Here is a 12757-nt window from a genome sequence, read left to right as displayed (position 1 = left end):
GCCTCAGCAATTTAGGGAGGCCCTAAGCAAAATAAAATATAAAAAGGGATAGGGACGTGGCTCAGTGGTTAAGCACGCATAAATTCAATCCCTGGTACCAAAAAGAAAAATAAAATAGAGAAAAGTTCTAATTAGTACTGCCCTTGCTCTTTTGCCTTGAATTTGTATAAATTGCATTATGAGAGTCATCTCAAGACCAAATGAGACAAAAAACTCTAAAGATGGCAGAAAATATAGACAGACCCTGGGTCTTTCGTAATGAACAGTGGAACCACTATCAACAACTGCCTTCCTTGGGGCTTCTTGTGATAAAAGAAACCCCGTCAAATAGGCCATTATTGGTTGGGTTTTTCTCAAACTTCAGACTAATTCCATTGGCAGGGATGCACTTGTTCATCTAAACACTGAAGAAAAGTAGTCTTAGTAACAATGATCAAACACACCAAGGATAGGATAGGCAATGTGGCTACACTCCATGACCCAGTCCGTATTATTGTCTCTCTTTTAAAAAAAAAAAAATGTATTCATTCTACAGTTAACGGACTTTTGGGTAGTTTTTGAATTGAGGCTATTACAAACAGTGTTGCTACAAACATTCTGGCACATAAATTTTAGTGAACATATGTTTGCATTTTATTGGGTATACACCCAGGGGAAGAATTACTAGATTTCATGGTATGAATATTTTTGTCTTTAGTAAAATCTGCCAAATTGTTTTCAAACATGTTTGCATCAATCTACACCCTGATCTGCAGTGAGAGTCCTCTGGTTACTCTCACATCCTTGCCAAACTGTGTAATTTTTGTATCTAATAAAACAGTTCACTGAAGAAAACTAGATTAATCACTTATGCATATGCATCTAAAGTTCTAAATAAAAAAGATCAGTAACTGAAACATAGATTTTAAAGAAAAGTCTAACACATTATGACAAAAGGCTTTATTCCAAGGAGGCAAGGATATTATAATGGCAGAATTTATACATATAATTTAGCAAGTCAGCAATTTTGATCAGCTCTAAAGATGCTGATAAGTAATTGGATGAAATTCAGTGGCCATTCCTAATAAAATATCTTGGCAAAATGGGAAAAAAATGATTTAAATTAGACAAAGATTACTTAATAAGGTGCAACACAAATATCCTAAATAATAAAATACTCAAAGCATTTCAACTAAAGTCAGTAAAAGACAATAATGTCTATCACCATTATCACTCAATATTTGGTTGGAGTTTCTAGACAATTAAGATTTCAGAAAAGGAGAGAATTTGTCAAACATTAGAAAAGACAAGATAAAATTATTTTTGTCAATGTCAGAATTATATATCTAAAACTCCCAGGAGACTGGTAGGCAAAAGTCTCAGATGGCTCCCATGAACTTTAACCCTGGTGTTCCTTCCATGACGATGCCACATTACAGGGCAAGGGGACTCCGCAGACATAACTAAGGTTACTAATGAGTCAATCTTCACATATCTGGGTGTGCCTAACCAAGTCACAAGAGCCTTTTTAAAAGCAAAGCGTTTTCTCTGGCTGGTAGCAGAAAAGAAAACAGTCAAAGTATGCAAAGATTTGATAAACCCTTGCTAACTAATTGAAGGAACTACACTTAAGGACCAGAGCATAATCCCAGGAGCTGACTGACAGCCAACATAAAGATAACCTCCATCCTACAACCTTAAGGAGCTTGGAAGTGAATTCTTCACCAAAGCTTTCTGGTAAGAGTCCACCCTGGCAAATACCTTCGTTTCAGCCCTGCTGGGACCTGAGCAGAGAGCTCAATGGAATCCACCTGAAGTTCTAACCTACAGCATTTTGAGATAACAAATGGTTATGTTTTAAGGCCCAAATTTGTGGTAATTTATTATGTGGTCACAGAACACTACTCACTCATGAGACAATCCAAATGATCAAGTAACATGGAAAGATATCTAGATTTATAGTAGCCAAGAAAGTGGAAATTAAAATAACACTGAGAAATCACTACACTCACCAGGCTTAGGGTTTTTCTTTTTCTTCTTCTTTTAAGTGTTATGGTATCTATTGCCAGTAGGTATAAAGGGAAAAGTGTTTTTTACACATTTATTGATAGAAATATAAATCTTTCCAGCCTTTTTAGGAAACAATCTGTCAACATGAATTAAAATTTAAATATACATATCCTTGAATCCAGCATTCTACTCCAGGGAATGTACTCCTCAGAAGTAAAACCATCACAATCACAAATATATATATATACACAGAAATGCTTGTTATAATAGTAAAAACCTAGTAACAAAGGAAATACCCATTAATCTGGAAGAGGTTTGATAAATCATGGTATGTCATCACAATAGAGTAATATACAACTATTAAAAAGAACAAAATAAGAACTATAAGACTTAGAAGGATTACCATTATAGATTGTTGAAGAAGTGAGATTCAGAAAATATATAATTCTATTTATTTATAGCACATGGCCCACTAAAAATTATCTAGATTATCTAGATTGTGTATGTGCTAAAAAATGGAAGTGACATATATGCAGACTTATACATACATATATATGTATGTATAATGCTCATGATGAACATTAAATTTTTAAAAAAGCAAGCTGTAGAGTAATACGTAGAATAAGACAGATAAAACCCCTAATGTAATAATTATGTATACATATTTGTATGAACAATTAGAAAGGTACATATTAGGGAGGAATGAAGGGGTAAAGTGGGAGCTATTTTGATGTTATATGCCTTTCATTGTTTTGTGTTGTTTTCAAATTAACTGTATTAATTTAAATTCTTACTCTTTTCATTTGTATCACTTTTTTCCCCTTGGGCAGTACTAGGGATTGAACCTAGGGGCACTCTTGAGTGAAATCCCCACCCCTTTTTTTATTTTTGAGACAAGGTCTTGCTAAGTTGTGGAGACTGGCCTCAAACTTGTAATCCTCTTGGCTCAGCCTCCTGAGTAGCTAGGAACATCAGTGTGTGCTATCAGAGAAACATCAAATAAAATTTATTTTTTTCTTCAGCACTTCTTATTAAGATTCCATATATTTTACTTGTCATTTCTCCCAGTAGACCTTTAAGGTATATCAGGTGAAGGCTTCTGTCTGTTCATGACTGACTGCCAGCCCCTAGAATTGTCTGGTGCACAGCAAGCACTCAAATGTAGGAGGACCAGGGAAGGAAGGGATGCCATTAACAGGGTTGAGTGACATTTCCTTCTCTCCTACATGCTCCTTTCAGTTCCCAGATGAGCAGAACATAAGTGTGCAACATGAGAATGTTCCCTTGGGCATTCTGCTGCACCTGCATGTGAGGCCCAAATTCCTTCCCAGTCGGGCATCAGTAGGATCATATCCACAGATCTAAATGCATGTGAGCATTATCTAGGGACTGGCAGGGATTATTTTTCTTTATTTTTGATGATCAGGATAGATGGGCTCTCGGATTACTTACCAACAAATATTTGAATTCTTCCTATAGGCAAAAGGCTGAGAGAGAATAAAAGAAAAACAAACATGGTCCCTGCCTAAAGGAGCTTATAAAGGCAGAAGCAAACAATTGTGAACATTTTGTTAGGTGACAAATGAGCAGTACCTAATATACAAAATCTGATGGTTGAGGATGGAGGAGAGTCAAGACATTCAGCAAAATACTCATTACCTATGCCCCATGCCTTGGGGGAAAAAATCCAAAAGATTTTGAATGATAATATATATACTTTTTTTATACATTGAAGGCACAAAATTGCCTGGATCCACAGTCAAGTTTGAAAGTAAAATCATTTTTACCTCCACAGAGCCATGATGTTTCTAAAGATAAAGAAGTCTGTTTGTAAACTTGGGTGGGTGGGNCTTGGGTGGGTGGGTGGGGAACACCTGTAATCAGTAAGTAAGTAATCTATAGAAATAAAGGAATTCATTGTCTTGCTTGTTGAAAAGAATGACCTTGGGAGTATAGGTGTCTCTTCAATATGGTGATTTCATTTCCTTCAGGTATATATACCCAGTGGTGGGTTTGCTGAATCATACATTACTTGTTTTAATTTTCTGAAGAACCTCCATAACATTTTCCATAATGGCTGTACTAACTTACAATCCCAACAGTATGTAAGAGTTCCTCTTTCTCCACATTTTGACCAGCACAATGGGATACTATTCAATCACAAAAAAGCATGAAATCCTGTTATTTGCAATAGCATAGATGGACCTGGAGAACATTAAGTTAAAGGAGGTAAATCCGGCACAGAAAGACTAACACTGCATGCTCTCATTCATGTGGAATCTAAAAAAGTTGATTTCACAGAAGTTAAGAGAAGAACAGCGTACCAGACCTGGGGAGAGTAGGGGGAAGATGAGGAGAGGTTAGCCAACAGGTCACTGTTAGATTTATATAAGAGGCTAAGGTCTGGTGTTCTATGGCACAGCAGGGTGAATATGATTAACAATGATGATCACTCTCTCTCAAAATAGGAGAGAATTTGGAATGTATTCACCATAAAGAAATAAATTTAAAGTGGTAGATATATTGGATAATGATTGGTTCAGGGTGATTAGTATATGTGTAAACTATACCTCATAAGCATGTACAAATAACATGTGCATAATTAAAAAATTTTTTTTAATTAAAAAAGGTGGGATTTTTTTTGTGGGTGCGCGCGCATCAAATCTATGGGTACTCTTCCTCTGAGCTACATCCTTGGTCCCTTTTAAACTTTTATTTTTGAGTTTGGGTCTCACAATCCTCCTTGTCTCAGCCTTCTGAGCTACTGGGATTACAGGTGTGTGTCACTGTGCCCAGATTGGAGCTGTTTGCTTTTTGAGGTCAAAAGTGATCATCTTTCCAGTCTACTTGAGGAGAAATGGAAGACAATGTGGCCCAGTTTACAGGGCTAGCTGCTTTTTCAGTTTGGTGTAGTACTTATTTTCACAACTTCACCCAAGTTATTTAGCACCCAAAGTAAACTTTCTGATGAAATGACTTTTGCTCTAGAAGAAGTTATCTTTATGTATGAAAAATTACAGTCTTGTTCCCAATTCCATAGGAAGGAGTAGTTGAAAGTCTATATAAATTAACATTTCAGCACATTATATAAAATCTATAAGCTTATTTCTACAATTCATGATTAATGTAAAGTTTGCTTTCTGTGCAAACTTTTTTTAATGTTTCCAGTTTTAGAATTCTTATTTGTGAGTGATTTTTGAGTTTTCCTACCACTATCCTTAATTTGATGATTCTATTACCTATCTTTGGTTTGAGATAATAGATTAGTAATCTGGAACATAACACTGGATCTTACGAGGGCAGAAAAAAAATATGGCACATGAATTAATAATACCAATTCTAGTACGCCAAGTGCTAGTTAACATGTCTAACTGTGGGATGTTCTTTACATTACTGGGCTAATTAGCTTCCTAAAGAAGTACACAGGAAAACTCAATGTGGAGTTAGCATCTAGACCAGTCTCTCCCATGTAAGGTAGGTGACTAATTACCAAGGATGAGAGAATTTTCTATGAAATACTAGGATATTGCAGATTCTGCTCTCAAATAACCTGATCCTTCTTCAAGTTTGAAGCCATTTTTAATCTAATATCAATCAGTCTAATATCAACTAAGACTAAGGGTGAGCAGAGTTTTTGTAGGAGTTAAGCGATACTTAAAGTGAGTCATTTTCTCTTTGGCACATTTTTGGATTGTTTGGTTTTGCAAGTACAAAGAATGTACAAAATTAAAGTTTCTATCCCGAAGGGCCAGAAGAGTAGTTCAGTGGTAGAGTGCTTGCCTGTGTACAAGGCCCTGAATTCATTCCCAATACTGAAAAAAAAAATTCTGTTCCGGAAAATATGGATTCCAATTTTTTGAATCTGAGAGCTCTATGTCAGTGTATCTTTATAGAAAACTGAATGTCCTAGTCATTGGAACTGAGAAGTTAATAAGTGGAGGATGCTTTGTGATTGTGGGGTCTGTATTAAAGGGTATGCCAAACTTTCAAATGTTTCTGGGAGTATGTTAAGTGCTAGGACAATGCTGAGACCCTTCAAAAACCCAGTGGTCTCGTGAAACTCAAGGTCAGACTTCTACTCTAACACTAGACTAACCCCAAAGAGTTCATCCATCAATTCATATGTAACTTTGAGTCCTTCTGACCATGTAAATTAGATTATTTCAAAATTACTCCAGCAAATAACGTCTCAGTTTTCATTAAAAAGGACGTTTCCGATACTACTGAAAAAATATGTGTATATACTGAAGGATATAATACTTGCTACTGCAACAGCATGCAGAACCCAAAGAGTAGTTTCAAAAATACCAGAACAGGTACATTTTAGATTCCATATTTGTATTGTGGCTCTAGATTACAACAAAGACAACTTGAGTTCTAGACAAGCAAAGCTTTTGAATAGTAATGATCCAAAGGGGCAGAGGGCAAGGAAGTCCTGGTTGTCTGTCAAGAAACCAAGCCAAAAAAAAAAAAATTTATATATATGTGTATAATTAAAAAATTATTTAACACTTGAAAATCACAAAACCTATTTGTTAAATATACATATATCCCTCAAAGTATCACTGACCCAATCTTAAGAGATAATTTGACTGCCTTTCTAAAGCCTCAAATTCTCTAATGATAAATTTCTCCATCTTTCTTGCAATCAATAACTAAGACTGTTTCATTACTTTGGATTCATATTTACTTTATCTTATACCCTTTTGGCTTCTCTGCACCCTTCTAATACCTCTTCAATAAAAACCCCAAATTAGATTGTATTAAAGCATTTTAACTGATTGCAAAGTCAAAGCTAGATTTCAAATCTGACAAATATTCCAATTCATGAGACACCTATAGCATATTATCTATATTTGTACACTTTATTTAAAAACAAATAATACACTTAGAGCCACCAAAAATGGATTATCATCATTAGCTTATCCATACCCTGAATTTACAAAAGAAACTTTTTGCACCACAAAAATTAGCATTTGGATTAATTTACATTAATTGATACTTTAACTAAAATTTAAAATACCTGAAGATCAAACAATTAGGCCCAGGGCTCACCAGTTGGGGGCTTAGGTGTGGAGAGCAAGGGTTACTCAGGAAACTGAACTGATGATACCCTGAGATCAGCTCTAGTAAACTAAAGTTGAGAAGACATAAAATAACCATTAGACTTAGTATTACAAAGAAGTGGTTCCTCCTAAAAACAGGAATTGGATCATATAGTTGGGATGGGTATGGGGATACCTCCTAATCTGGATTGAAAAAAGTGAGTGGAGAAGGGGGGGTTGTATTTGTTTATTCACAAGAGGCCAACTTCAGCCCAACAATGAGGAGAAAGCAGGGAAGGGAGTATGTGGCAGACCAAAGACTTTCTCATGCTGATGATACCAAATTTAGCAGCTCTCCACAAGTCAATTATAACACCATTCTCTGAGACATTTTCGAAGAGAGCTAACACTCAACAAGGGGAAAAATCATTCTACATTAACAAGGCACTCACTGGTTCACAGCCTATTAAAAAATGCAGGCAGACATTAATCTCAATTAAAATGAACCTTCTAATTTGCATCAGAGGGATGACAAGTTTGTGGTCCCAGTTAAGTCAAATCTAAAACTTGACTAGTAAAGATCCAGAAAACTCCAACCTCTCTGGCACCACTTGAGGAATACTGCTAGAATAAATGGGTGGAATCTAGGGGTTTCTTTTGGTCTAACATTTGCTTTTTTTAATTATAAAAATAAAAGTGATGTTAAGGAAATTAAAAAATAGTTTGTCAACATGAAATTCCTTATACTGATATGGAGATCCAGTTGGATGACAAATATGGCCTATTAAAAGCTTTTAGTGGCAAAAATAAAAATGATTCAAATAAAGTACTATGACCTATTCTTTGTTTTTAAACACAGATATGTTAGTTTCTGGATCTTCCCAAAAACTGGATTTTAGGAATTAATACATTTCACAAAAATATACATATTTCGATCAGCTACTACTTTTGTACAACCAGAATCCCAGTGTCGAACACTCAAAGTACTGCAATTACATACAAAAACAAGTAACATAGCAGTTAGAGGCAACTTCTGAGTAAATAAAATGAAGGATAATGTACTTAATAGTTTGGAAACAGCTTTCAAAGAATAAAGGAAGCTGAATAAAATTACATTTAGGACTCTTTTCATGTAAATTCAATAACAATTTTGTCTTTTGGTTGAAAACATCACCCAGACATACACCAACCAGAGATAACCTCCACTCACAACACTGATGGTTAATTTTAAGCTATTCTTTCAAAGGAAAACTAAGAGTGATTCTAAACCTTTCAATCTGATTTGTGACAATACAACTTAAATGATAAAGCCTGAGAAAAGCACCAACATGATTTTTAAATTGCATCTAACTATCATTTCAGATGTCATAAAAATTTGCTTTAGTTAAAATGGCAGCAACAACGAGGTAGATATGAGAGATGCCATTTAAATTCTTCAAGACAATTCTCAGGTGGAGTTTTAACTAGTTCAGGTGTTTAAAAATAATTTTTACTATCTGAATCTGAATCATGTAACAATTTCATGACATGCTTTTATGTAAGGGGAAACACATGAAGTACTAAAACAGCAAGCCTTTAAAAAAATTAAACATTAATGAGATCCCCTAATTTTGGTGAACCAAAAACTTTTCTTTTACCTGAACTTGACTATGATTAAAGAGTAGATATTTATTCTCTTACTAAAATTTCTAGGAATTCACATTCAAAATTCTTGAAAGTACATAAGGTGCTCGGAAGAGCACAAAGACAGCGCATGAAATGTCCCCTGAAGTCCTAGAGGTTGAGCATTACATTAAAAAAGACACTGATGGTCACAAATCAGGACCTTCACAGATTGACAAACACACACTCTCTCTCACTGTCCCCCCACCCCCACCCCCTTACACAAACTCAATCTTCATCCTCACTGTAAGGCTGCATTTGTATATATATATTTTAAAGGCACCTCTCATTTTCTAACTATTGCCTTCTTGATGATGTATATTTTGTTAAAAAGCCTGAATGTTCAATGGAAATAGTTCAGTACTGAGAATGGAATATTTTTCAATTCACATTTGAATAGCCAGGTTTTCTTACATTCAGATTTTAATAAACTAGAATGACAGTCTTTAAAACAAGCATGCTAGCCTATAATTAATATAGAATATACAGTAATTTAAACATTTAGAACTATATATTATACTGCAAAAGCAAATAGCACAACACTCATCATAATCTGCTGTTACACTACCTCCAAAAATGAAAATAAAAAACAGTAAAATGCACCTATGGTTTATATTTATATATATATATATATAGTCTATATATTATATATATTCACACAATATATATAATATATATTTATAAAATATACATACATTTTAGATATTTTCAAATAAATCTTCATCATTATCTCCAAAACAAATTTATAGCAAGAATACTGAAGGAATGAAAGTCAGATAATCAGATAAACAAAAATTTTTCACAAAGTTCATTATCAGTGATGCAGATCGATTTCCCCCTTTTAGTCATAACTAAAATGATTATAAAAGCTAAATACTTTGCATAACTAATTATCTGTTTAATGGCAAAAACTGCTAAACTTGTTCAATAGAAAAATACTGAAGGTTATTATATCACTTATGTTAAATATTTGTCTATAGTCTGAGCAGCAAATGAGCTCCATGTGACAGCTGAGTTTTGAAAAGGGTACTGCAAGCTCCCAGAGATGTATCCACAGCATAATGAAAATAAGGCAGGGACCCTACCACCTGCTGATTTTCATACTATTCCAATACATTTCATCCAAAATATTTACAAATTAACCATTATAAAAGCATTTCAATGACTGAATCTTGAATTTGTTCATTTTGTGAATTTCTATTAAATTTTCAATAGGCTGGGGGGAAAAGTCAAATACATGCATATGCTACCAGCTCACTGGACAATAGCTTAGGTTCCTTTCTAAGTTGAGATCTTACAATGCAAGGGTAGAAAAATCTCTTTTTATATGGAGTATCCAATGGCACAGGACTGGCTTCCTAAGGAAATTCCAGTAGATCCATTATTTGCATTACAGTTTGCATATCTCATGGTTAATTTTCACTAACAGAAAAACTTCAACCATGAGGCATAAAACGAATTAAAAAAAAAGTGTCTTGGTTTACAGAATTTCAGTGATACAAGTAAAGCAGGCACTCAAGACCTTGGAAGGTAATTAAAGCAATAACTAGTGGAACAATAGCTTTGCAGTCATCAATCATAAATATACCATGTAAGGGCACCTGGCTGGATTTTTCCAGTATTCTACAAATGTTAAGTTAGCAACACCCTTTCTTCACTTTGTGAACAATCCAATTTACAAAACACAATGTAGAATTTTATATTTTCATGGAAAGATAAGCATTCATCTGGTACCTTATTTCTAGGTCAATTCACTCGATTGTACAAAGAAGTCTCTTAAACCTACATGTTAACCAAAGCACAGAGATGAAAAAGAAGCTGTATCAAAATACTATAGCATGACCATGTAACAATCAGGCAAATAGCACAGGTCTTATAACTTTAATGAAAATTTGCCTGTATATTACAAAATTCTAGATGCAGATAAGCAGAAAAATTTTTAAAAAGTATTGTCAATTATTGTCCACATTACCACAAGGTTTCTGCTTTGAAAAATGTACACATCAGAAGATTGCTATTATGATGAAATATATGGGGATAGAAATGTAGGAATTGTGATTATTATTATTTTGGTAATGAGGATCAAACCCAGAGGCATTTTACCACTGAAGGATATCCCCAGCCCTTTTTTATTAAGATAGCATCTCACTAAACTGCTGAGGCTGGCCTCGAACTTTCCTACCTTAGTTTTCCAAACTGCTGGGATTACAGGTAAGCATGATGGTGCCTGGCTGAAATATAGGAATTATTTTAATAGGTTAAAATATTTATGGATACACATACACACACATATGTATATGTATTAATATATAAAAGACTGATAGTCTATTGGATATACATTTTGGTTAGACATTAATAATTTATTTTACTCTCTGGATTGATCTCTGTCATTTGGGGCAAATAAGAAAAAAGTATGAAGAGCATGACAAGTTTAGGGAAAGGTTCTGCATGGTAGGGCACTAGTTCCAGATAGTAGGGTAGTAGGAATCTCAAAAGTTGACCACATGTGGGTCACAAGTAAAGTGGGCTCAGGGAAACCCAGTCTCTTAAGACATGGTTTTCCCAGGGAACAATACCGATTCACTGTGCATTAAAAAGTGCATTCCAATTAAACAAGGGGGAGGAGCAGGGAGAGAGGATCTTTTGGTCAACATGTGGCATAAAATCTTCCACTCAGATTTCCAAGAGGTGGTTCTTCTCAGAGATACTAATAGAGAAATTATGGGAGTACGTTTGCTTTACTTAACTGCTCTGAAAGCAGCTGCCTGAAGTTAACCATATTCTCTGGACTATTAAAACATAATAATTATGAACTATTTTTGGTAAGTGTCAGCATGAATGTGAGAGACAAGAAAGAAAAAGCAGAGATCATCTGAAGCATGGTTATGTGGCTATTGACAAATGAATACGAGCAAATAACTTCCATGTTTTTCAATCACTGGTAGATTTCATCAATATGAGATAATCACTCTGGTACTATTAAATATCACATGAGTAAGGTGAATTTTAAAATAGAAATTATTATACAGCTATGCCCTGTTTGCCCTTAAAAATAACAGAATCTCAAACCTGAATAAGTTAATCCTTTAGTAAAAGCAAACTCTATCAACTATCTTTATAATGGTGAGTGCTTGACAGCTAAACTTTACAACGGTACCAAATCTACTTTCAAAACTGTAATACAATATAAAAATCTGCTTGCAAAGTAAAATTGTTTAGCATTTCTGAATAATAATATAATTAACATATTATTGCATCTTTCCCCCCCATAGGTAAAATGCTTTATCACGTGCTTTATGCAAGCAGCTGAAGAAGAGCTAAATTAAAAATTCCTTTTAACACTGTCTGGTCATTATACACAACAGGGTTAGCACAGCAGATATAGTAAAGATTAATGTTTTGATTACCTAATGTGTTTAATAAGATTTCTCAGGGGAGAAGTAGGTCCAAGTTTCCATTCTTTTATTCCTTCCCAGCCATCCAGCTTTTAATTATCCCTTATAGCATGCCCTATTTACTCAATAGGGATAAGCTAAATCTATCTTCGCTCAGGCCTGCCTAGCGAATTAGAACAACTTCAGAAATAAAAGCGCATCTTTGGGGGAAATTTTGAAAGAGTTTACAGGCTCAAAGATTCAGCTGAGCTTGCAGCAACCTGAACAAACCTTAATTTTAGAAAACAGTATACGAATTGCAAAACTATACTTTAACAAATGTTCTCTGTGCTCCTTCAGCAGAACGAAAGGGCATGATGAGTTGATTCTTGCCCTGGTCTTCTGTATGTATCTTTTTTTTTGTGTGCAGCTGATTATTAATAAAGAGCTAGAAGTGAAGATGATGCATGGTGTCATACAAAGACTTTAGCCAGGGCATCAGCTCCAGCACTGGCTATATAGCATTTGGATGGATGGAAAGCTACATCATGAATGGATTCTTCAAATTTTTTCCGATGAGCTGTGAATTCTTGTATACACGTCTTACTTTCTAGATTCCATAAACGTATTGAACAGTCATGACCTATACCAAAGGAAAGGAAATTGAAAGGAAAGATTATATTAACA

At 34.6% G+C, this 12757-nt stretch overlaps 1 protein-coding gene across 1 annotated transcript in view; it reads right to left on the bottom strand.

The window, feature by feature from the left end:
- Positions 1–6828: 6828 nt before the first annotated feature.
- Positions 6829–12757, bottom strand: part of Strn (striatin) — a 104386-nt gene continuing 98457 nt past the window's right edge. The window contains exon 17 of the mRNA XM_048804947.1: positions 6829–12713. Within this exon, the coding sequence (XP_048660904.1) occupies positions 12544–12713 (170 nt within the window). The 3' untranslated portion in view covers positions 6829–12543. The remainder of the gene's footprint in view (positions 12714–12757) is intronic.

The sequence above is a fragment of the Marmota marmota genome, unplaced genomic scaffold (genome assembly GCF_001458135.2).
Source record: "Marmota marmota marmota unplaced genomic scaffold, marMar, whole genome shotgun sequence".
NCBI classification, from domain to species: domain Eukaryota; kingdom Metazoa; phylum Chordata; class Mammalia; order Rodentia; family Sciuridae; genus Marmota; species Marmota marmota.
Note: the sequence above shows the minus strand (reverse complement) of the source record. Positions and strands in the feature narration are given on the sequence as shown.